Below are 26,735 nucleotides of genomic sequence, written 5' to 3'. Positions count from 1 at the left end.
GTGAGCAAGCAGCTAGTTGGAGAAAACAAACAAACAAAACCACGAGTAAAACCAACTGGAGGATAGGCTCTGAGTCCTTATGGAGGTGTTACAAACAGGAGATTGGCCAGGCTGGTCCACCTAGTCCAAGACCAGAAGCAGATGCGTCAGAAAGCACAGGAGCATGGAGAAGAGGTAGTTCTTCCTCCTAATACCCTTCCAACTTTCAGCCATTTTCACCCAAGGGACATTCTGAACTAGAGGTGTTTACTTATCTAGTAGCACTCAATGGATTTCTCTTTGATTACTTTGTCCTGGTTCCCCTTGAACTCATGTCCACGCCTAGTATCCCTGAGGTCCTGTGGCAATGGGAAATGCTGTATTTCATTTTAATGTCTACCGTAAGTTTTTAGCACAAGGTTGAATGTGTGATGACAGAAGCGCCTATAAACTGCAGAACAACCTCCCAGTGGTCATCTCGTTAACAATTCAGGGGAGGTAAGAAGGGTTGGGAACAAGTGTGCATTTTGGCAGCGAAAAAAGTTGCACTGTCTCTCTCTCTCCTGGACACAGATGATTGCTGATGGTTAGGAAAGAATCAATTGTGTACAGGTTTTACAGTGGGGAAACTTCACTCTCTCCAGACTTTGGAGATTCCTTTTGTAAGCATTGTAATCCCATTATTCAATTTGCAGTGTGGTCAGAATGCATTATTTAAATTTTAATAACATTGTATGTTATTAAACCTCAAGCATTGGAGGTAAGATTTTTAAGAAGTCTACATAAATAAGTTAATATAACCCTGAGGTCTTAGTGACACCACAGTTTTCTATAGGGCCATGTCCAAAATTTGAGTATCATTTTGGAACTACTGGTTGTTTCCTTTTTATTCCACAAACAAATATCTTGGATAAAAATCAACAGCCGTACATAAAAAAAAAAGTCAGTTACTTCTTTTTTAGTAAAAGTAATGATTCTAACTCAAGAGTTAAAAGCATTTTTCTACCCTATTTATGGTAAAGAAAATCCACCGAACCAGCTGCCTTAGATGTAAGCTTTTAGTGATTAGAGAACACACACACATACTAGTTTTTACCTTCAATATCCTGGTTGTCTACGAAAGGCGCTGGTCCCCATATTCTAACAGTGCCATCATCAGAGGCGCTGGCCATCATGGATGGAATCTGCGGGTTCCAGCTCACACAATTAACAGTACGTGTGTGCCCTGTCAGCTCCGCAATTGGCAGCTCGCTACGCTTGTGCCAAATATATACTTTGTGATCTAAAAATATGCATTAAAAAAATATGCATTAACATAATGAGAAACATTGTTCTGCACAGACCCATTTGTCATATCAAGTAGCACTTCCACACAAGCGCTCAGCAACTAAAAAACCCATTAATGTTGTAAAACCCATGTCTGTTGAATGTGCAATAGCACTAACAAAATTTTTCTTCTAAAAGTGATCAAAAGAATATGGGTAAAGCTCTTCCACAAAGAAGCACGTTCCCTTTTAACACTTGCAAATCTATTACACTCGGTATTTGAAGAAAAACATTTGACTACAATGCAAATAAGCCAATACATGGCTAAAGAGAGAAACCAAGCTACTCTTAAATTAAAGATATGGAGTTGTAATCTTATTCAAAAGGAGTCTTGCAGATTTCCCCCCCCCCCCCCAACGCGTGTCCCCCCCCCCCCCAAACAATCTATTTACAGATTAGTACATGCATTATAAAGTCTGAGTACTAAGGCAGAATATTTACAACCACCACCTGTTGATGAGTACTAGATAAGACCACAGCTCTATAGTTTATGAAATACATCTTGATACTAAAGACCTAAAACATTCCAGTGAAAGTGCAAACAGAGCAAATGAGGGAGGGCAACAAAGCCTGATGTCTCAAATTGTGAGCTATTACTGTTTTTGACAACAATTAATTCTTATGTGGTACTTAAAGATACTAATGTGTACATATTGAAGTAGGTGCAATAAACAATGCTACAGATCTTATTTTGTGATAGGAAGCTTTTAATTACTTCTAGCAACGTGCTAGAAACAGAATAGTGAACTAGTCAGACACTCCGCTGCAATTTTTAGAGAAGCATCACTGCTTTACAACCAACCATATTTAAGAGTAAATGACTAAAGGTGGTGGTTTTTTTTCCCCACCTGTAGACTAGCAGCCTTTAACAAGTCTGTGGGTTGACCCCTCTAGGAATGTCTTTGGAATATTCCAAACAGAGCTATTACAAACAGAACAAGGGTGTATTACTCGTATTACACAGAAGCCTAGTATTTAGGTCTAGCATATCAAATGAAAGTATTTTAATCTGTTTGAAAGGTTTTAATGTAGATGTCATTCTGAAGGCTTAGCAAACCAATCTTCCTGTATTCCTCCTCTCAACCCCTTACAAAACAAACTTGCTCTCTGACCTACCTGCTAGAATAGCATCATGGAACCATGCGATAACTCAATTGTTTTCTGCTGAATCAGCTCATTTGAGTACAACACTTTTATATATACTTGCATTGATGCAAATGTTCTGGTTGTGTTTACATTCCACTTACGATTTCAAGAGACTACATATCCACGCTATTCATCAAACACCACAATTCACTCTCTGCTTAAACACTGGACACATAAGCCTCTGCTGTCTGGGAGAATCAAAGCCTAAACACAAACCAGTATTTTGGTGCTTGTCAGAATGCCTGTATTTTGTTTTGGAAAAAACAAGTTAGCTAGATTAAGACAGTCAATTTCCCTCTCAGAAAGAGTCCTCCATTTTGTTCCTATTGATGGAAGTGTTAGAAAAAAAACCTACCCAGCTGACAACATACCTTAAGTTTAAGAGGTTATGACAATGTAATCAATCTATTACTTTTTTTAAAAAGGCTATGACAATGTGATCTGTTATTTTTGTTTGTTTTGTTTGCTTGTTTTTAAGATACATAGACTTTCTCAGTAGCCACATTTTCAGTGCAAAGCGGCAACAGCTTCAGACAGTCCAGATCTAAATAGGGTGCCATCAGTTTCAAGTACTGCTCGGTAGTTTTTAAATGATGAAGATAATAAAGAATAAATAGGGGAAAAAATGGACTGGTGCACTGTAGTATCTACACCTACACATGCACATCAGTATGGCTCAAGATAAATCCTGAACTTTCAGGTACTTGGGTCCCAAACCAAGAACCTTGTTCAGCCATGAAGAGGTTCACACTGGATTGGAGGTGCTGTCCTTCAGTCATTATATTCCACTGGGTCTGGTAAGAGGGTGAAATTTGGTTTTATTTTGGACATATTTGGTATTTTCCAGAAAAGGATAGTAGTAATGTCCTGGCCAACCTTATTTCCTAACAGCTGTGAGTTACATAGTACTAACAGTGATCGCTTACATATTCCAAGTGTAATTCTTAGCCCTGCATAGGTTTGAATCTTAAGTGACCTCCATGGGAGGTGATGGCACTACATCAGTGACAGAACTGAACCAATTCAACATATAAACCATTAACTAATTTCTATTCTTGCCACAGACAGTTGAATAAAAACATACCACAAAGGCTTTGATCACCAGGAAACCCTACCAGACTACGTCAACAGCTGCTTAATTTGAGACTATGCTTAATTTGAGACTACTCCTTCCATAATTAAGCTGATGACTCTACTGAAATTAAAATAACCTCACCACACCTATATCTTCAACAGGCAAATGAAGCTGTTACTCCCCAGAAGTATTTTCGATTCAAACCATAAACCTAAGTATCATACCACAAAAAGAAAAAGCCTCAAGAACACTCCACCCACTTCTAATTAAAACCGTGCAGATGCTTTTGCTTTAGAGGAGCAATACAAAAGATTCATTAATGCTTTCTACTACTACCATCCTCTCAAAAGATTCTTTCTGCTAGCACATGATTATTTCTTGAAGTATGCCACAATCTCAGCGCTCTTCAAACTTACTTAATGAACCAGTTGCTTGCTTTTATAGACGAGAGCTGCTAACAACATTGTAAAAGTAAGGTATAGGAAGGATACAGTGTTCCAGTTTTCTGCACAAAAGGGAACGATGTTACCTTCGCTGCCACTCGCGATGAAATCTTCGTTATGACCTCCAAAACACGAGTGAATTGTGTAAAATCCTTGTGTAACACCTTGATACTTTCTCACTAAAACTCTGTCTTGTAAGTCCCATAAGTGAACTCCCTGGGAATAAGACGTATAAAGAATGTTATTGTATCATTAAACATTATTGCATTCTTTTGAAACACTGAAAAAAAAAAGAAACATGATGAAAGTACATTACTTCAGCCAACTTCAGTACTGTTACTAGATCAAGAGGGTAAAGATATACCAAATAACTAGATTAAATTTCCAGTCTGTGGTCCCTTTCATTTTGAGAGCTCCTATTCTTACCCAAGGTTCCAAAAGCAGAAATAAAGTCTAATTCTCACGCCCCCAAACCTGTCAACCTGCCACAATTCTTGCTGTACCTGGCTTCTCAATGCAATAGCCAGATATTAACATTTAATAGTACATTATTTCATAGTATGAAACTCTTGACTATAAATCAGTCAAAAAAATCAGTCTCAAGAATAAGATTGCCTTCTTGTCAGAGAATGCCATGCTATATTTATGAATATTAAGGCCTTCATATTACATGAAATACAACTGGTTAATATCAAACATGCCAATTCACATAAAAATATTTAAAAACAGGTAGCAGTTGCAAGCAGATTTATTTGCATTTCCATTTATCATTACCAACTCACCTGAGTTGCTACATTTAACAAAGCTAAACGGCCATTTTTTGAAATAGTAAACGACATAATAGGGTGATCTTCTTGTACTCTGAAATGGTAAGACACATCAGTGTTAAGAGTACACTTAACCAAACAATGATGCAATACCAAGACAAAAGGCATGTCCTGTCTCTGTAATATTATCACGGAAAGACAGTTCTGAATTTGAAATTAAGTATGTCTCTATGTCAGTACGAGCCAGGTCTGCAACAGTTTGCTTATACTTATGACAAATCCAAGACCAGAAGGGACTTCAGACCTCAAATCCAACTCCTAACTTCAAGGCAGGATCTAGTAAAATATGCCAGGAATTGAGAAGACAACAACTCTTGATGACAGAACTGTCAAAACATACAAAAGAAACCTACTCCAGTGCTTAAGTTATTTCTAGTACTTGACCTAATGCTTCTTGCCGCAACTGGAACTCCCTAATTCTTGTCCCATGTTATTCTCCTCTTAATACTGAGAGCATTTTAACAACTTATTTCCCATCCTGCCCCACAAATCCTTCCTCAATCTTCTTCTGACACTAAGAGTCAGGAATTCAAAACCAAAGAAAGAGGTAGTTACATGTTCCTGTCTGTAAGATCCTCAAAGTTATAACCCCGAATTCGCTGGTGTGTGTCCGATGCTAGAACAGTTTTCCCATCACTCAAGCACCAAAGGCATTGTACTCTCACCCCTTCCCAGGAGTCAAGGAGATTACCATCTAAATCCTGATCAGAAGGAAAAAAGAAAAAAAACAAAAAAAAAATTGAACTGTTAGTCTCAGATTTCTGAGGAGTTGACATACAAGTATCTTTTTCACCTTCTGTTCAGACAATTGCTACAGAAAACAATCTTACCCTGTAATAGAGAGGACTTAATGAATTAGGACATGGTTGTCTTAACCGAGGGCTTTTGTAGGTATCTGTCCCAGAGAGCTGAGAATCCCTTTCGTCACTTGATTGCACGTGTCATGCACGAGAAAGTTACGTCACATCACAGAGCCCACCTTTGCAGTGAGTGAGGTTTGCATACTGCACTATTAATCTGGGCACCAATTCAGATGACAAATAATCAAGGGTAGGGTGGATCACCGTGGACCACCACCCAAAATCAATACTAGTCAAGTAATGAGGATTTCAACTTTCTGTTTACACTAAGCAAAGACAGCACGCAAAAACTAAGACAGACATAGTCAAAATTCTGTGGAATAAACAACATTTGTGGACAAAGGCACTACTTTTTTAGTGTATTTTCTAGAGCAGCTAAGAAAAAAACTCCCAGCCCACAAATCCTCCTTTAGGCAGACAAAAGATGCTTGAACTCTAACTGCTACATACAGAAGTGCTGCTGAAATACTAGCATTAATGTATTGCTTGAATTAGAAAGGATCAGAAGTTTTAGTGTACACGCACATGAAAAAACCTGAAAAAACATGAACCTCAGATTTGACTGTGACAAAACTTTCATTTCTTGCTTTGTTTTCAATGGGACAGATGCAGAGAACTTACACACTGATAGAACTGTCCACGCTGACCTCCCGTTACAAAACGCTTCCCATCAGGATTCCAGGCCACACTTGTTAAACTGTCTTCATGAGATTGGCTCATCTTTGTCCTCAGCTCCCCAGTCTGGAGAATAAAAAAAAGGCAGCAAGGCCTTATACCAGAACCCTTTCCCAAAGAGTCATTGGTAATTTTATGTGAGATGCGTAGTGTTTGGAAGTGCATATGTTTCAACACATTTATTAAAAAGCAACACAAACCTATGAATAATGCAGTAAAAGGGCAGAAACTACTTCAGCGTCTCCAGTGACCCTGGACTTGATTTGGGACAATTTCTTTTGTCCCTCAAATCAAGAGAGATGGAATAGTCAGTGTGTCAGACAACTGGAAGACTATGAGTAAAGAGAGGAATTAAAAGAAGTTGGAAGAACACGGTGGGGGGCACGCAGGGTATGGAAAGCAAGGAGGCAGGAGGAGGCTAAAAGAAAATAGAGATGACAAAACACATTTTAGTAAAAAAATTGGGAGTATCAGTATTTAGAACATTTTCCTCCCCGAGCTGGAGCTCTCCATGCCAAAATTTAGCTGTCATCCCTAGCTTATGATGCTACTGTTTCACAAGACAGAGTGCCAATGAGTGGCTTACCATTGTCAAAACAGCAAGGGCTTCTCTCTATTCCCTCATGCCAGCTCTAGTGCTCTTCACTGAGCCAATTTAGTCCATTAAACAGAAGAAAAGTATTCCAAGGGTGAGAAAAGGGACCATTTTTGTTTTAGGAAACTAAATTAGTTCAGAGTCCAAGGCAGCACAAGAAAGACTACACAGTCCGCAACTGAGGCAGGGGAAGCTTTTACATCAACTCGAGTGCCCATAAAAATCAACAGCAGAAAAGGATTTTCAAATTCATGGAAGAAATGGCAAAATGCCCTAATGTCTGACTGAAAGATGAAGTTCTGAAATCATAAATTTAATCCTCTGGATCTTCCACTAACATCACTGGGTTACACAAAGTAAAAACAGCTTGTATCTTTTACTTTTGCTACTTGCTAAAATCTTCAATGAGCAATTGCTCCCCTTAGATGATAATTCTGCCTTCTGTTTCTCCTGATAATTTACTGTTCTTCTCTTCAATTGCTCTCTATGGCATAAATCCATAGGACCTTCCTTTCTCAGAAACAATCAGTAACCAGATACACTAGAATTGTTGCACAGTCCCAGGCACTTAGACTTGAACTCTAAATTTCAATTCTGTACAAACCGAGTACAGAATTTGTAGGTTGCCATAGTCATTTTTTCAAATTGAGTGGGGTGGGGAGATCAGTGTCTCTTCTTTACACTCGCACCTTTGCACAAGTTTGTAGAAATGACTTCTTTCATGCTTAACGGATTTAGATATTGAAACAAAAGCAGTAGGCTGGCCACAAAGTTTTATTTTCTACTCTTAGTCACCACTTACTTGTACATTCCAGAGCCAAAGCTCAGAACAATCATCTGGGCCACAGGCAACAAGATAGTTGTCATCTGGACTCCAAGCAATGTAAGAGACACCATATGCATGACCTTCTAACGTCTTAAGTAGTTTTAGCTGGTGAGTATCCTGAAACAAGAGAGATTCTGTTGAGACAATGCAAATGAACTCCTACTAAATTTCACATATACAGTGTGTCCAAGTACAGTACGGCAAGTTTGCTTTATGCAACTTGGCACCTGCATTTTACAAGACATATGAACAGGTTCTTACTGGAAAAGCAGTTGCTAGTTTACAGAGTAGGACCATAAAATGAAAGCTTTTAAGTTTCAACGTGCAAAACAGGAACACTTGTAGGTATTTTTGTTCTAATATTCCGTGATTCTGAACGTGGAATTCACACAATACTGTTGCGTACAGAGTTGTACATTACATTACACTTGCTTTAGTATAGAACATTTCTGTAGTGTCAAGTGTGTCTACATCTACTGGAATACAAAAGTACTATTATCCATATTTTACAGAATTGTTACTTTTAAGAAAATAAAGACATGCTGGAAGCCTGTTATGGTTAAACAGAGAACCAAAACCTTCATGCACGCTGAGAAGGGAAAACCTCCAAGTGCCAATGTTTTTATAAACTTGAGCATATCTTGTGCGTGCTGCTCAAGAAAGAAGTTTTACAGAAAGATATTTTTAAAAGCTTCCCTGAGAGGTGTTCTTATTTCAGAAGTATTGCCTACAGCAAGCTGTTGCATCTTTTCTGCCAGATTTAGTGAATGAAGCATACTTTGCTCACGCAGAGTATCTTGTATCACCTTTATGCTAAAACTGTTCTACTGCTGCCTTGTCAAAGGAACCTGACTTTCAAGCAGCTTATCAAAATAAATAGTACAGCTACATACTGTGAAACAACCATACACTGGCTTCCTAAATACAGAAACATGCTTCAATGCAGTATTAGCACTGATTCTTAACAACAACATGTGTATACAGAAAGCAGAAGCAAGCTTGTTAGACTGTTGACAGTTTTTGTGAAACCTCTTGGGAAAGGACTCATTTGAAAATCTAGCTTGATTTGTCAAATTGTCCCTTCTCTTTATTTTGTTTTAGTGTTACTCAGCACAACATCTCTTGATTCTAAAGAGAAAGAACATGGTCAACAGAGAAACAGAGTGACACGAAGGACTGTTTCCTGGGATCAGCTGCAAGGGATTTGGTGACTCTCAGCCAACCTGCAGCTTTGATGGTTCTGCTGGCTAGAAAAACTAAATTCCTCAAAAGAAAGTGGGCTAAGAATAATCTTCAAAGCACAGAGAAAGAGGGGCAAACGAATGTACCTCTTCAAGGTCCCTTTTCCATTCTAATTATTATTCCTGGTCTGCATTAGACACTGCTGTGTCTGTAGCTAAACTAATCTGCAGGAAACCGAGTCATGTCTGACATCATCTCACATCATGGAGCTTGCCTGCAACTGATGTATTTCTTTTTACATCAGGATTGAAGTAGCCTGTCACTTCCGCATCACATCTGAGACTCATAAGGAGCAAGATACATAGTATATTCCTCCTCTAATGATAGGACTTTGTGGCTGTTACTATCTCTCATGCTGCTCTCATAGTTCTCCAAATACAGCAAAACTGCTATACCATGTTTTGCTCTAAACCAGCAGTCAATGGTATTTCAGGAAAATGTCCCCAGATTTAGTCTATCTACTTCCCACCCACCACCAAAAGAAATCTCAGCACTTCCATCTCTTACATAGAGCTTCCCAGATTTTTGTTACGTAGAAGAAACAACTATTCAGGTATCAACTTAAGTCTGCAGTAGTTGTGCTCCTTGGCTGAAAAGCCAAAAACCTGTCTTTGTTTTTAGAAAGCGCAGGAAAAAAAAAAAAGAAGGTTTCTGTAAGGAACAAGTTAAAGGAGAGCTCTATCAAAGAAGATGCATGCCAGACAAGGTGATGCACCTACTGTGCTTATCCTTTGTGCTCTACAGATTCTGCCACACTTAGTAACATTCCACACACAAACCTAGTCCACTGAAGACATTACTTAATGCTGCTGAGTCTGCATAAGAACTTTGAAATGAACAAATGAAAATGAAAACAGAAGCATGGGTTAAGACAGCTTAGACACATAGCTGGATCTTCAAAAAGAAAATAAGTAGTAAGAAATCCATGGTATGAAATTAAGAAGACACATGGAAACACTTCAAGAGGTGTGATGAAGAAAAGAAAGGGAGAATTCCTGAGGATTCTCACAAACACGAAGCATGTGTGGAAAAAGAAATACTGTTCATTTAAAACAGTGTTCTCCCATCACTTGCCCAGACAGACTTGGACAGGTGTTTCCCTGTGGTTTATATATACAGATTAGAAAAATGCTAAATACCTAAAGCCTTGAAAACCTCATTAAACTTATGGTTCAAAAGACACTGTCAACTGCTACAGGAAATGTGAGAAGCATGCTCTGGAAAATATGAAAATGAACCACTTGAGTTATGTGGCCTAATGTTATTTAGGCATCCACCTCCTTGAAAGGGTTTCAAATTTTTTTTTTTTAAAGTACTCAAATATCGAAGATAAAACTCTACAAAGCTGCTTTCCCACTAACTATTTATTAGAGATTTTGTTCCTTTAGCAACCCTTGGCCAAAAGGGTTAGTCTAAAACACAAAACGTTTATTTGGTTTGATTAACCAGATGTTAGCTAACAATTCACTATAGAAGTGTTAATCAAGATGTTGGGTATTAAAACCCATCAATATAAAAGGAAGATGTGCCTCTACAATCAAGAGACAAGTCAACAGCAAAAACATTTAATCCTTAATTTACTTAGAATTACTGTTTAAAAAAAAACCAAACAAAACCCCAAAAAATACAGATGATTTCCTCAATAAGTAACAGAAGTCAGCTTATCCTGCTATGCACCTCTTGGCCCAGAGCAGACTGGCTCCAGTAACAAACAAACCACAATGGTTCTATGCCTGAAAAATCCATAGCACTTGCTGTTAGTTCAGGGGCTATATAATAACTATGCACATGGAACAGGGTTTTAAGTTCTCCCATCTTGTTAATAGCAAAAAGGACTCAAGTTATATGGCTTCCTAACCTGTAGTGGAAGAAACTGATTAAGTTCAGCTCTCAAATCCTACTGAAAGCCAGTACGGAACTGCAAAACCCTTTCCATCCTCCACTTAGCATACCAGCTTGCAGTTGTGTGGTTAAAGAACTGTAAGAATCTTATTTCTGATAGTGTTTTACAAGCATTAACAACTTCAAATATTGTGTGCATACGTTCAAGTTTATTCAGAGTTTTCAATTGTTATGAAATATATGGACATACTTTCATATCACTTCTACGAGTCAATTAAAACAGTCTTAGATTCACCGCTCAATCTTTTTATTTACATAAGAAAGATAAATCTTGTAGCTGTAGGATATTTCATATAAGAGAAACAGTGCCACATATTAGTACCAAAACCTAAAACAGCAGTCTGTAAGAAAACGGATGGGTATACTTCCACGTGTCAGTGGATTCTGACAAGTGTTTAAATCTTCATCTCAAGCCAAGGCAAATCTTATAACAGCAACCAGCATGAAGTGGTATACTGATACAACTTCAGTTTAGTACATACCATTTTATTACTCAGCAATAAAGTAATAAATGGTGAGCTGGATAGAGCATTTAAATCTAAGTGTACTAGTAGTAACAAGGTAACAGGAAGGGGTTAGTCACATACACAGATCAGGAGTACTCTTACTAAGAGTGATTTAGAAAAAAAGGTTCCTCACTGCCATGCTCCTTCCATTCTCACCCAATGCTTCTCAAGGCCTTCAAGCTGAGAAGCTGCCCTGGAGGGCACCAGCAGGCTCTACCTCGTGGTACTGGTTAGGGGCACACAAAGCTCCTGCCCCAAAGCAGCCAACAGTTCAACTCTTACACTCAGGCATCAAGTTTTCAAGTCTCCTCCTTCACTAACTTACACTGACTCTGATCTTCAGTCTTTTACATCCCAGAGAAATACCCTAGTTGGCAGGCTACAGTACATATTAGCCCATCCTACAAAAAATCAAACCATCCTAGCAAGAGAAAGCAGGGAGGGAAGGGAAAGACAAGTCATACACATTTTAACTCATTGCACACTTACTGGATCAACCTGCCATATAATAACAGTTGTGTCCTTAGATCCTGTTGCTAGTTTAGTGCCGTCATTGGAGAATTTACAGAACCACACTTCATTACAGTGCTCCGTTAGTATCTGCTGTGTATAGCATGGGAACTGTTTCCTGGGAAAAGAAGGGGATGTATTCACAGATTAATAAGAAAGCAGTAAGAGATTTTTTAAATCGATCTAGTAAAAATTAAAGCAAAAACTTATTTAAATGCAAGATCAGACAACTTAGAAAATTCATCTATTAACAGCTGCTTCAAATAAGTACAGAATGAAGTGTCTTATCTAGTGAAAAGCTCACAGCACCAAGTGATTGTAACTAGTTGTAAGAACTATTCTTATTCCACTCACATAATTTGTTATGTTTTCATATAACTTGGAATAAAACTGACCTCATTAGGAGTGTAACAGCTTATTACTATATTTTCTACACATCGTAGAAGTGTACTGGAGTCCAAACCTCTTTGAGCCCTACATGCAATGTTTTATTTACATGTGAGGTTTTTGTAAGTACCTAACTCACTTAGCTGTATCTTGCCAAATCTTTAGAAGTGATTCTTACATAAAAACTGAGTAAAAGTAGTCTTGTTTCTTTTTCTTGAATGCGCAAGTTAGGTGTTTCTTTGCCTTCATTTGGTGCCATTTTTCACTTTCTTTGCAGAGTACCACACACACAATAGCTAAGCATAACTAACATGATACCATTATGAGCTTTCAACTTGAACTGTTTTCCCTCACAAAAATCTACATTATTTTGTAGAACATTAAGTGTTTATCAAACAAAATTTTATATGATAAACTACTGAAGGAGAAGAGTCAAACGTTTCTCTAGAGCTAATATTTAATCTTCTAGTTACACACTGAGGAAAAGCTAACAGTCAAAATATTAAGTTAGGTAAGAACTGAAGACAAGTTTTATTTTATTTACAGCTTGCCCACTGTATAAGAATTTGAGAGCTAAGCTAAAATAAGTGTAGGCTTTTACAGCAGATGACTGCTTTTGTAAGTAATACTGCAGTAACTACAAGTTCATTGTTCAGATGCACTAAGAGGCAGTCTCTAACCACAGGCATTTTTTCTTGAACTGCAGGGATCCTGAAGTGGTTTAGTCTTATGTTGAGTTTTTATGGTGCTCAGTGCAACGGGGCAACACAACTCTAATGGGACACAACAGTACCAATGTAACAACAGTCTCTGTGAATGTACAGTTATACTTGTCACTGGAGATAAAATGGCCTAAAAAAATAACTACTTCCTTTAAATTTGTGTTTAAAAATACAGTTTAGTGGTAAGCCAGAACCTGAAAAACTACTTCTTACCAGAAGCTAGAAAAAATTCTGCTTAATACAGTGCCTATACCCTCTCAATCCATTTTCTTTTACTAGAAGATGCTTCCTAGTCCATGCTTAAAGACTATCGAGCAGCACTGAACAGCCATACATCCCTCGTTTCCTGTCGTATGGTAGAGGAGGATAAACAAGACATACATATACATATCTGTAGTTGGCTTCCTTGGGTATGTCTACTTACTCATTTATAGAGAAACACAAGTCTGTTCTGCTCCTGCTTCAAGCTGACCAGGAGCTGTCTAGTTGCCACTGGAACAACACTGAGCCCAAGGTAAAAAGCCCCACCCATGAAAGAAGACTTTGTCTTCCTTGAAGTTTAGAGGGAGGTAGACAAGCCCTTACCTTATGTGCACCTACAGGAAGAGCATTTCATTATTATTTAACCATATTATAATAAGTTACTGTTTTTCCTCAGAGCAGCAATCTGCTCTAGAAGGTGAAAGTCTTTACCCTTAACTCATACAAAGTACAAGGGGCACACTGTGTCCCAGGAAAGCCTTTTTGACATATTTCATTTAAAAAAATACTCTATAGAACAATAGCGCTTGTATTTTAAAGCTTAAGAAAAGCAGCCAAGGTTTTGCGGACATGAAAAGTAAGCAGTATAATGCTGGAAGTACACAATTTTCATAGTAAGGTGGCCTTTAGGTTTCTAAAAAGGGTAACAGGCACAGCTGATATCGCTGCTGCAGACACATCCCAATGCTGAACTATGCTATTCACAATCCAGTCAGATCAGAGTGCTCTCACAAAAAGTTCTCTTCACTTAACTAATGAAACATACAATCCAGCAAGTTTGAGCTCACAGACAGCAAAGCATACATTAAATAACCCTTCTGCAGAAGGAAATAGCAGCAGTCTCGAAACAAGAAACCAAAACCAGTTGTCTAACAGTTCCCGGTTTTGGTAATTAGCTATTGTTGTCGCTCAAAGGTTTTTCTTTTTTTCTTTTTTGAAGTGTTTCATTACAAATTGTTCTGTTCAGCACAACACACTTGAATCATGTTGTTCACATACTGAAATAAAGTCTTTAATAAAGTTATCTGTTGTTGTATTTACAGAAGTTCAAAATTCTAAATAAAACACCAAACACCTACTTTTTTATTCCATGTACATACAATGGAAGATTTATTCTCAACTTCCACAATGGTTCTTTTTCCAAAATGCTACATTAAACTAGTACCTAGAAATCGGCAGCATTTACCTCTCATTTGGGCTTCACTGTTTGTTTGTAAACTCAGACCAAAGTTTATTTATGTGAAATCAAGACAAAAGAATTCGGGGGGGGGATGGACACCAAACAGAAAGCCCCCACCCAAGTAGGCTGAAGGCTCTCAAAACCAAAAATGACCACTCCCAAGAGCGTCAATTCTGTATTATCAAAATCTCAGGCACAATAAGATGAAATCCCTCACCTTCACTCCCAGCGGTTTCTCCCTTTTATCTCCCACTCTTATGAAGTGATTAAGTTTTAGTTAAACATATTACCTATTAGTGCAATTCAAGCATGCTTGATCAAAATATTGCCAGAAGTCCAAAACAGATTAGTTCCAACTAAAAAAAGGGAAAGTTGTCAGTGTTCTATCATTTAAGTAGTACAGAACTTAAATTGTCTAAGCTATTAGACTACTGTTACTTCTGTCAGTTTAATCAAAATTTGGCTTCCACTGTCTTTAACTCACCTCATTATGCCCAAGCATGGCAGCATGTACAGCGCACCACATACTGATCTCAGACCCCTGCAACAGGTAGGTACAATAGGTTGAGTTGAGGACAGAATGGAAGCCTTTATTTTGAAGTGGTTTTTTATGGAATTAAAGTAGTCATGAGTATGTATGCATGTATACATACCAAATATGCAAGCTTAGGAAGTACCACATTAGGTAAAAAAAAACACACAAAAAAACCAACCCCACTATGGCCAAACTTATGTCAGCAAATAGATTCAGATGGGTGAAATTCAAGTACAGATTTGTTGCATATATCTTTTATATCCGGCTCTAGCTAGTCTGACTTCAGTAAACCATGCTCTTTACAGCTGGCTTGAATGCTCTTTCGGGTTTGATTAATCACATCAAACCCCTACAGAACATCCAGTGTTATTTATGGACTTGTAGAAAGACTAAAATTAAATCTCTTTCCGTTAGTCTGATTTTAAGACTCACTTCTGAAGTAGGAAAGCCACAATTCCAGTATCTGATTATTTCCAATAGCTCTTAAAATGGGGAACAGTCAAACGTCCACGCACAAACACATGAAACTGCTGCAACAAAGTGATGTAGCAAAATTGCAAGCTAGGCAATAGTCTGAAAAAGTTACTTGAATACATGAAGTGCCAAGGATATTAATTTTAAAACCTCAAGACGGCTACAGTGAAGTACTATGGAAGTCTGCATCTTTAAAAACAGATTCCAAGTCACCCAAGAATGTAAGTCAAAGCAGCTGAGTTCAGAAAACTTCTATAAGCAAGTTTATCCGTACTTAACTTCCTCAGATGAGCTAACCTTAACATGAAAAAAAATTCCCCTGTAAACTCAAGCGCTGGCCTGTTACATGAACAAACATATAAGGGTATCATATACAGCCCTTATTTTCTAGGTGTCCTAGCACTCATTCCCTTATTACACCATGCACAGCAGTTTTCCATAAAAGCTACACTGAGTTTTTAGGTCCTTGGCCAAGTTCTGCCAGATGAGGAAAAACCACTCAAGTCAGCCATTTGTTACAAACAAACATCTTCCTGCTTCATGTCTACTAGAGTAGAGCATTTTGAAGATTCAGAAGCAGCACCAGTTTCGTTAAAGTGTTATCCAGATAGTCTTAAGAGCTAATACGTAGGTATAAGAGACATTCAATTCTTACTACCTTACAAATCTGAGAAAAATAGTTCTTTATAATAATTCATACTATATATTATGTAAAACAGAAGTGTCTATTGCACATTTCTACTCTGTTTTAACCTTTGTGTCTAAAAGCACCTCACTGTCCCCTATTAAAAGTTGAAGTTTAAAGCTGACTTCATGAAGTATGCTTCAGTAGGCTTTCTGCATTCCAGCAAGCTTGAAGACAGAGTCTGGATAAGTAACATACTAGTGATTCTTCAGTGAAAAAACACAGCAATCGCATGTTGACAAATAAACAGACTGGCTGTCCAAAATTACAAGCAGCAAGTAGCTAAGGATTAGTTATATATAGCAATATATTCTGTTCATACCCATCTGATTAAAGTTTTAAAGCTTCAGTCTGACCCCATTACCCCATATCCAGCTACCAAAGTTTCTTATACACACCTTCTCTACTCCTCCCCCATTACTCTATTTAATGAGAACTGTCTTTTTCCAGTCAACTCCTGTTAAACCAACTCAGAATAGTTTTCGGGTTCCTTTTAACAGTAGGTACAATTAGATTATTTTAAAAGACAAGAAGAGATATTGTTGCCCATCTTAAAAGTAGCAAGGGTTTCTTACCTACTACAAACATGATCTATTAGCAGCGAGACAGAATCTAGATTACTATCTAGTTTGGTATTATGATATAGGCACCGGTCCCGTTGTAGTTCCACAGCCTGACGTAGCAGGTTCTGTAAACGCCTTGGAGGAAGCATCACTGATGGGGGTAGGTACGCTTTAAAAAGAGTTAGTAAGAAAAACAAAAAGACAAAATATCAAAACCAAGTTACAACTAAGAGCATATTTTGATTTGAGCATTTTTGGAAGAGATCTTAGTAAATAAATCTTAAAAGCTATAGGAAAAGAGTGCACACAGCTTGTCAAATTTACAGCTATACCTCTGGAATTAGAAGCATTAACAACTTCTGGAAAGCAGAGCTGTATGCAAGGCATTTGTAGTTATAGTATATGTTGTCCTGGCCAACAAGCACAATTTACACAAGCTAACTCAAAACCTAGTATTTAGTAAAATCTGTAAAATTGTAAAACAACAACATCAGCTGTGTTCATTTAAGGAATTCTCTAGTAACACTATCAAAATAAAGAATAGCATAGGTTTTACAACTCTGATACATAGTATTCCACCAGCCACAAGAAACAGAAAGGAGAAACCATAATTCATAGCAAAGTTTGAGACCACTATAAACCAGTACTAGTATCACCAGTGGTTATAGGCCACACTTAGTTTCAACCTCTTAGTGTAGCTGGCATTTACAAAACACCTCCCCCCCACCCCAAACCGCACATTTAATCACCAAGTTATACTATTACTGCATGCAGCAGAGCTAAGAAATAAGAGCGCCTATTACAAATAGTTTATCAGAGACAGCAAAAGGTTAGATACAGAAGACCAAAGGGTAAAGGCACCCCCATTAACCAAGAAATACAAAACCAACAACCAGCAAATGCAGTTAAAGTCAGTTTCCTGGGATACGTCATTATGTAAGATGTACTGGATTTACAAAGGTGGGAATAAATTCTAAACACTAGAACATCTTACTCTGGAGCTTGTCCAAAAGTTTAGATCTGGAAGCTGTTCCTTTCCCTTCCCACTCTGCTTTTGCACGCAAGTCTTCTGCATGGCTACACATCAGATACCTGTTTAAAAAAGCGCACACACACCAACAGACCAAGTCTTTCTGGAATCATTCTTTTCACTTTTAAGCATGATCTATATTATAACATTCTTAATGAACTGGAAATAGGTGACTTAAGCTTGAGACCGATAGGAAAAAAGGCAGGGAACTATTCCACACAAACACACATCATCTTCAGAACAAATGTCTACAAATTGGCAATGGAAAAAGAAAAAAAAGAACAGAACAGATGTTAGGGAAGGTAGAAATGTCTTCTTTTCATCTACGAACAAACCAGACTATATTCACCTACTTATTAAATGATAAGATAACAGGCTAATAATTTTCAAGATCAGATGACCATACATGTGTATGTATTAATTTGGGTTCTAGTACTATAAGAGTATATCATAATCAGGTTATTTTCAAGTATCTGAAACAGAACATTGTCTACCGAATAGTCTTCTTTACTCACCATTTTAGCATCTCTCACTACAGCTTATTAATCAACAGGATAGTAGCTTTAATACAGTTTGAGTTTTTACAATGTCAGCTATAAGAAGCTATAGAATCTTAGAAAATTCCACCGAAAGAGCTCTCAAAGTCCAAACACTTACCCACTGAGGACATGAATGCGTTCTGTATTATATTTCAGAGGCGTCAGTTCACAGCGTAGAACTTGAAGTGCCTCCAGGACCTTGCCATCCTCCAGGTATTCCAGGTACTTCTGCTGCAGCAGCAAAAACTTCATCCTCTGACATGACAGAAAGCAGCAGTCAGGGGAAAAAGGTTGACTGAAGTTTCAGAAAACGTTTGAGCCTAAACAGAACAGTAGAAACCATTCTACTATGCCCTTCAGAAATACAGCTATATGTAATGTTTCATTACTCAATTTCTTTTTGCTGGGTTTTCAACAACATTGCAGCAATTAAGTTATCCATGAATTTCCTTCCTGCCTTACGGGACTCCAAGTACCTTCCTACCTCATTTCTCAGATTCCCCCCTTCAACTTGTTTCATTTTCATACTCACTCCCTTTTCACTCACCATTCTTCAAACCCTGAATTAGACAGGCTTCCCAATCTTACATTCTATCAAGAAAAGCACCCAAAAGCAGCTAATCACATATTTAAGACTGCATGACAGCACAGAACACAACAGGCTAACTCAACAAGTTCTCATACTGCTTACATAGGAGCTGACATGGATTGTTTGCATAGCTGCATAACGTATAGCAATAACAAATTGACACTGCCTGAGGTTTTGTTTTGTAGTTCCATGTTAAGTTGTTTTCCTTGGATGCTGTATCATTTTTCAGGATTACAGAAAAAAAAGTTTCCTATATTTAGGAATCACTTCACTTCGCAGAAGTAATCACTTCTATTTCATAGTGTTCTTTTAATCTTGTACAGTTTTTAGTTGTTTTCTTTAAAAAAAAAACAATCAAGCCGGCTATTCTAACAACAAATGTCTGTGGATAAAAGAAGAAAATCAGGCATTCATTTATTATATTGAAAAATCCGAAGTCCTACAAATTTCTAATAATCAAACTGTGTTTCTAATAAATTGGTGTTTCTGGATGAAACCAACTATTCTGTTTGCACATCATCTTTACTGCTAGCAGTTAACAGAGAGAAAAGCCATTTCTGGTCCACAAGACTCACCAGGTTAAAGAGGAAAATGTACATTCTTAGACATATCAGTGAGAAACAGAATGAAGATTAAGTGTAGCAAATCACATTTGCTTTTCTAATGAATACACACCATCAGTTCAATCACCAGTTTCCTTTGCTTTGTCAGACCTCAGAGACCTCACTATTTTCATGCTCATATTTGGTCAATGTTTACTCAGTTTCAAACACACTGCTAGCCTCCTTAAGTAGAGGGATAATCAGGAAGTTTAAGGTGCTCCTGTCCTATTAAAGCTTACATGAAAGTTTAAGGCTCACTATATGTAAAATCCAAAGTTAAAAGACAAAGCAGTTTTAGCTTCCAGAGATGTTCAGTTCTTCAAAAGAATGAAGTTTCCACATACAGTGCTATTAACTTACCACACAGCTTTGTGAAGCATAAAACATTACATAGTAAAGATGATTTATGTTCAAACACGTCTGTAGTACTCTCTTGTCCTGTACATGACAGGCAAACCCATATTACATTCCCTATCCAGCTCTTTAGTTTATTTGAATTTGGAATTGTTAGAGCATCACTGTGCAGTTTTTCCAGGCGAGACAACATTTTTTGGTGTTCTGACATGTAGAAAACCAGAAGAAAGACATCCCAATTATTTACAACCTCAGTGCTTGGTTCCATGCAGCTGGTTCCAGCAGACCTCACGCTGTTTGCTTATATGCTAGCAGCAGGAGGGATAAGAGCTTCCTCTCCCAGCTGTGCACATGCTCACAAGGATGCATGGAGATGCTCAGGTAGTAGTCACTCCTCTTGGTCACCTCACACTGATGGTCACCACCAGATAAAAAAATAGTTTTGATTACAAACTGGAAATATCAGACTATAATCCCTCCGACTCTTTCTTCTCCATTCACTGCATATAATATTTAATAAATTTATATCACCTTTCCCTCAAGTGTGATAACCATATCTGTATCTAATTACTCTTTCTCCCTCCCTACTTTTAGGACATGGCACGTTAATTTCACCTCTTTAGAGGAAAAAGCAAGAAGAGCAGAAAACCCTAAAAAACAGCTTTTATAACGCCAGTCCCAACAATTCCACAGAAGCATTACAGGAACACTACCATGCAGAATGCTGGTGCCAAGTTATCCAAAGAGGTATAACTTCAGTTTTGGGTTAGGAAATATAATTTCCAAAAAAAGTCATCGGTGCCATGTGTGACTTTGGCATATTAGGAATATAAAAGCCTCCAGAACAACACAGTACTGTACATTTCATGCAGGAGTCTACTGTTAACATAATGGAGAATTAGAATAAAAGATAAGCAGGTTTAAATTGTAACTTACCTATAACAAAAGGTAGGGACTAAAGTGTTGATAGGGAAATTAAATTGATTTTCTAAGCTATTTTGATAACTGCTCCAAAACTTGCCCTACAGCATACTCAAACAGTGGCATGAATACAGCCTCCTTAAGGCAAAAGTCACACTCCAGTGACATCATATTTCAAGTAATTTTTTTGTATCACACACTCACAGCCTCCTACTACTTGTTTTTGTGCAACTATTGACTTTGCTGACAAATAGATTTCACTGAACAACTGAATTTTGTCTTCATTTTCTCTTAACTAATCATATGCCCTACTAATAGCACTGCTAGTTACTTCCAATACCACCTTCTCATGGTAGACGATACCATTTTGAGTACATCATCTCTGCTAGAGCCCAAACAACCTCTTCTAGAAGGAAGGAGAACCGTTTATAATATTGGCAACTGTAAAGTAAAAGCACAAACCCCTCTATTTAAGTAGAGCAGAACAAGTATAAAACTAATCTGACACAATGCACCCACAAGAACAGCTTACTCATTCTCCATATTCTTTAGCTGCCTTCCAAAGAAGGGAAATAAAAATTATCATAATCCAAATCATACCATGTACAACATAATAGAAGTGCCTGGGATTTGTTCTTATCTCAGTGTTTACAACGGAAATTCAACATCATTACACTCTTTACTGTTGAACAATTTAACCAGACACCACCATCACTTAGCTTGTAACAAAGATTCTTCACCATGTAGGACCCATGGAAGAGTCCAATACAACAGTTTCTGCACTGCAGTCTGGCTGGTTTTGTTTAGTTATCACTACCTCACCCTGTCTTTCAACTCTATAGAGAGGATGAGGATAAAGTGCATTACTTTGTTGTTTCAAGAAGCTATTATTTAAGTGTAAGTTGAACCTCTGATCACCCTGGGGTAAAACCAAGAGAGAATTAATAGATTTACAGGGTTTTTTTGTTTGTTTTAATCTATGTACTATTAGCATTTCGCTTTCTTCAAACTACAGCCTTCAATTATTAACATGAATGTTTAATACTTTACTCTTTCGTTGCCCTAATTGTTAGTAGGAAAGCCCCTTCCTAGAATTTAAGATTCTGCAAGTTTTGCATGCACCATGATTCACCAGCACAAAGTAACCAAAGGTGAAAGCCTCAGCAGCACAACTGTGAGAATAATGGGACAAGCATCCTATCACAGTCAAGAAATTGGGCCATTTTGATCACTGGTTACAGTAGCAAATCTTCAGAAGTTTAAAGAGTAAAATGTATAAGAACCTAATTTTAGGATTAGATTTTGGTGTTATTTTTGACCTGCATATCTTAACAAGCTCCACAACAGTTTTATTACTGTACTAAGAGTTCAAAATAAATAAGTAAACACTGCTGAAACAACTCTTCTTTGAAATGAAGATAACTAAAAGACATGCTGAAATTATCAGCTGATCTTTCAAGACAAACTCCATGCAGTAGCTATCTGCTTATAGCCTGCAGAACTAAGACCCTGATTTTAATTACTTTGTAGTCTTTATTACTTTGACAGTCTTGTAAAACACTAATAAAAGCACTTAAAAACCATCCAAAACTTAAACATAAGATTTGATACATAAAGGGCAGAAAATATTCCGACCTATAGAATTTAACAAGGCTTCAACCATACCAAATCCTGCCGCTTAAAGAGTAATTCATTCCAATAGGGAACTGCCCTTAATGCTGGTAGCAAGAGGGACACCATACAGGCAGGTGGAGCACTCTGCTCAAACAACAAGATATTAATTGCTTTTTTTGTTGTATTGCCTGCTGCGGGCTGTATACCTCCAGAACTGGGAGAAAGCCCCATTTAAGTAAATGAAAATAAAAAGTAAAGAGGACAATTTGAAAGTATATTCTAGATGACTATAGAGGAATAATCTCCACATTTCTTCCTAGGTTCAATTAGTTAACCAAGATAGGTGCCATAATATGCTCAAGTAGCCCTAAAGTAAGCAAAACCTTGGGCTGGCTTGAAGCTGGTATTTTCTAAGTGTTACTCAAGGGAAAATAACATGCTTGAATCAACTATAAAGTTTTCCTACAGTTTTTCTCAAGACAGCTGTATCATATATACTGGAAAAGTAAATGTGACTAATCACACACTATATAGCACTCAGTTGTGTTGACACAAATAGAAATAGCAGACTGTCATCCCCACCCTCAACATATCAACACACAGCAAAGGTTTACAAATTGAGATCAGCCATTTCATGTTTAGTGTTTTCACCGGTAGAACTTACAGCACTTTGCAGAAATAAGGAAATTAAAACAGGAGTAGAATTTTCAAGATACATACGTATCCCCTTCACTGACCAGACATTTCAAAAGCAGCTATATAGCCTGGTTATTTTGTCCAGGGTCATATAAGGGGAAAAAAAAACCCACCAAACCAAAAAACCAAACCACAAACCAAAAACAAACCACCAAACACACACCCTGCTTTGTTAAATACTCTGTGTCATCTAAACTTTTAGGTACCCATTCTTCTTGTATGCACACATTTTTGAAACATCTAGTCATACAGTATGAGTCACAAGTCAGGAAACCCAAAATCTAATTTTCTGTTTTTAAAGAGTTACCTGCAGCAGCATCTTGTTTGGACTTTCCCTAATCGAGACATTTATCATCTTCATTAGCTCTGACTTTGTTGCAGTCGGGACTATCTACAGAGCACAAAGCATCCTTCCTTACCTGTAATGATCTTTCACTAGTTCTCCAGGTGCTGACTATACTAATACCCACCCATAATCTCAACCACGTACAAAAAAGATGGGTGGGGAGGGAGGTGGAGACAGTGCGCACATGATGGAGCACACACGAGCTCAACTTATCCTTGCAAATCAGTATTGTCTTACTAACACACACACACGTAAGACATTTAAGAGTTACCTGTTTTAAATTTATGAAGTTTATATAAAGAAGAACAACAACTTTAAAAAGAAAATAGTTAATATTTGGTTCAGGTAGAGTTCAGTGTAAACTAAGTATTTTTATTGCACCAAGTTTTATTCAAGCAGTTAGACATCAACATTAAAGCAGAGCATGCTTTCAGAGCCCTCCAAAACAACAGAATGAAAACATCCCCTTTTTCCTCAAATTAAGTTCTCCAAAAAGTACAATGCTGATACTCAGTTAAACTTCTTGACTCCCAGACACGTAAAACATTTTAATACTACAGAGAAACTTGATAACTTCAGAAGTTTGAAACATGAGAAAATCTGCTTCAAATGTCCATTCATATTCACATACAGTGGTTTCATACTTTCAGTCTCCACAAACTATTGAAAGCTGCATGCAATATTTTAAACTATTTGAACAGTAAGTCTTATGTATATCAAGTCTCTGAGAAAAGAGAAAGTGAACTACTAGTCTAATTAAGAGGTGCTAAGCTTTGACCAAATTAATAGAACAGAATGTAAACTTCTCTCAAGTACCCTCTGATGTTTTGTTAAACATCTGTTTTTCCTACTTCACTTCCTGTTCTCTCTCTCTCCCTCCCCCACCAGACAGGAAATTGTCTTGACAACAAATGAATCAGCTAGAAGTGGAGCTAAGCAGCCATCAGCTGATTCTTCATTGTTTACAGTCACAGACACTTCAAAAAGCCTTGCTACTGTTTTCTTCCTAAGTGACCATAGTTCTAACTTCACTTCGTTAAAACGTTTAAGCACAACAGAACAAGCCGTTTGAAGAGCTAAGTAATGATTTTCATCTCGAGATAGAAAAAAAATCAAACCAAGGAACACTTTCCTCAAAGTAACTGAAATCATAACAACACATATTGTAATTGCCAAGTCACAGGATCTACCAACCTTTTATTTCTAGGTTCATCTTTAAAAAAAAGCCAGCCAAAGAGAAAAAGCTCTAAATAAAATCCCAAACAGCAATACAAATGCATTTGCTCTTTAGAGCATCTGGAAAAGCAACAGTATTGTTCATGGACTATAGCAGCCTCTATATTCTTGTAATGTGCTATTACAATGCCAACTCCACATTAGTATTACTGCATTTTATTTCTAAACTTCTATTCCCTCAGGAAAGCCTAACTCCCATAAACACAGAGATTATGAGAAGTATTTCAAGTTTGAAATTAGTATTCAACATAGGCAGTTTCTACAGAAACTGACCTATTTTAGGACTGTTACAGGATTTATATTTTATCAGTTAAGTATGTTTAGTAGAGTTTGAACATTCAGTACACCAAATATTAGCCTCAATACTTTTGGACTTCCTATCTCACATTCTAAAGAAGAATAAAAAAAGTTCAGATTAGTATGACGTTTGAGATAGCACGCAAGCCGCTTAAAGTAAACAAAAAAGAAAACAAGAACTATGGACAACCAACTCCACAGTGAAAGATTACACCACTACAATTAGCCCAACTATACAGCTCTGAAAGAGTTCAAGTGTGCCTCTTACCACAATTGCATGCGGAGAATGCACTAAGGCCTTAAGTTCATTCAGGTCGTTCTCAGCCTGCAGAAATCGGCATAAGAAAAAAAAAAGTATATAAGGAGGGTGGATTTTGAATTCTCTCACAGATACTATAAATTTAAACAGTGGTTAACACAGTCCTATAAGCCCTACGTTACCTTATCCCATTCTCCTTCCATGACATGATTGCGGAATTTGGTAGCAGAAGGATGTTCTAAACGACATCCTGACTCTTGCATGAGAAGATCAACAGTCTGGCTGCAGGAGAGATACAGTGTAAAAAAACCCGACCAGTTTTACCCTCACAAATATACCGCCTGCTATGATAACAGTTAACCATATTTAAAAGTAACTTTAATAAAGTAAGAATACTACCACCAGATTCAGATGCTTGTCCAAAAGGACAACCTCAGTTTCCTGAGACATGTAAACAGCTACCTATATCTAAAGCAAGTTGTCAATGAGCTTGAAAGCATCGCTGAAGTACCATGAAGTATGTGACTTACCAGCCACCACAAACAGCCATCCCTGCACAGAAGATAAACTTCATGAAGGAAGATACAGACTAGAAAGCTGTTAGCTACTGGCTGCTTTTACTACATCTGCAACAGGCCTAACTTTCTTCTTCATCACGTATTAAAAGACTGGCTCCTTAAAATAAAATAAACAAACTAATGAACCTGTAGCCCTCCCCCTTTTACACTAAAAATAGCTTATTTACTGTGGTGTCATCTATGAACAGTCACGAGTTGTCTGCTGCTGTAAACTTGCCTCTTCTGTCAGAAGCAATTTATTTTATGTGCTAAGTTCTTTATAATTGGCCCATTCCACAGTGTTTTGAAGACTTCTTTTGTGGTAGCTACATGAAGATTTTACAGGACTTCTCTAGCCTCCTTCCAAAAATTATGATGTGTTGGCTTTAACTTTACTCACAGAGTGAATGTTGTGATTAAATTCTTAGACTTCCCCTACTCCACTGGGAAATTATTTTCCCTATTCTGATTTTAAGAAAGAGCCAACATACTCTTTTCTAGTCTACAGCTAAGATTATTAGCAAAAACATGCATCCAGCACAAATCTGCAGACGCCTTCACCATTTTACAGGGACGAAGGTTTTCAGAGTGAAACCAAACAGCCTATTTAAGTGGCAGTTCAGTTTGTGCTCGCTTCCTCCGAGCTGACAAGCCAAATCTTGGAGCTCATCTGCAAAAAACCACCCCCCCCCCACCCAGCTGCGGGCTCCATTATGTTTACCGGATAACTTCTCCCCCACTAACACATTTGTATTGATCTACCCTTATCGGTGTGCAACTCGACTTCCATATTGCCATCCCTGGCAGAGGAAGCTCCCGGCCTGTCCCTTCGCAGACGCCGAGCTGACCGGCACAGGCTTGGAAAACACATCTCCGGCTTCGTTTTTTTGCGAGCGGGCCTGCCCCGCTGCTCTGCCTCGCACCCAGGCACTGGTCTCTCCTCTTTGGGGACTACCAGGCTGCCACAGGGCAGATT

At 37.8% G+C, this 26,735-nt stretch overlaps 1 protein-coding gene across 4 annotated transcripts in view; it reads right to left on the bottom strand.

Moving 5' to 3' along the window:
* Positions 1–25,481, bottom strand: part of WDR26 (WD repeat domain 26) — a 30,971-nt gene extending 5,490 nt beyond the window's left edge. Inside the window, exons 1-14 of one of the 4 annotated variants that reach the window (XM_009333658.1) lie at positions 25,385–25,480; positions 25,212–25,268; positions 18,407–18,543; positions 17,714–17,811; positions 16,732–16,888; positions 14,947–15,003; positions 11,892–12,030; positions 7,729–7,869; positions 6,278–6,397; positions 5,352–5,497; positions 4,752–4,830; positions 4,056–4,185; positions 1,076–1,261; positions 57–120 (exon numbers count right to left, since the gene is read on the bottom strand). In XM_009333658.1, coding sequence (XP_009331933.1) covers positions 89–120; positions 1,076–1,261; positions 4,056–4,185; positions 4,752–4,830; positions 5,352–5,497; positions 6,278–6,397; positions 7,729–7,869; positions 11,892–12,030; positions 14,947–15,003; positions 16,732–16,888; positions 17,714–17,811; positions 18,407–18,543; positions 25,212–25,268; positions 25,385–25,465 — 1,560 coding nt within the window. In that variant the 5' untranslated portion in view covers positions 25,466–25,480 and the 3' untranslated portion in view covers positions 57–88. Of the gene's footprint in view, positions 1–56; positions 121–1,075; positions 1,262–4,055; positions 4,186–4,751; positions 4,831–5,351; positions 5,498–6,277; positions 6,398–7,728; positions 7,870–11,891; positions 12,031–14,946; positions 15,004–16,731; positions 16,889–17,713; positions 17,812–18,406; positions 18,544–25,211; positions 25,269–25,384 lie in introns of all 4 variants that reach the window. The other 3 variants (XM_009333659.1, XM_009333656.1, XM_009333657.1) reach the window with 3 other exon arrangements.
* Between the last annotated feature and the right edge of the window lie 1,254 nt (positions 25,482–26,735).

Source organism: Pygoscelis adeliae, unplaced genomic scaffold (assembly GCF_000699105.1).
Source record: "Pygoscelis adeliae isolate BGI_AS28 unplaced genomic scaffold, ASM69910v1 Scaffold1, whole genome shotgun sequence".
NCBI lineage: Eukaryota > Metazoa > Chordata > Aves > Sphenisciformes > Spheniscidae > Pygoscelis > Pygoscelis adeliae.
Note: the sequence above shows the minus strand (reverse complement) of the source record. Positions and strands in the feature narration are given on the sequence as shown.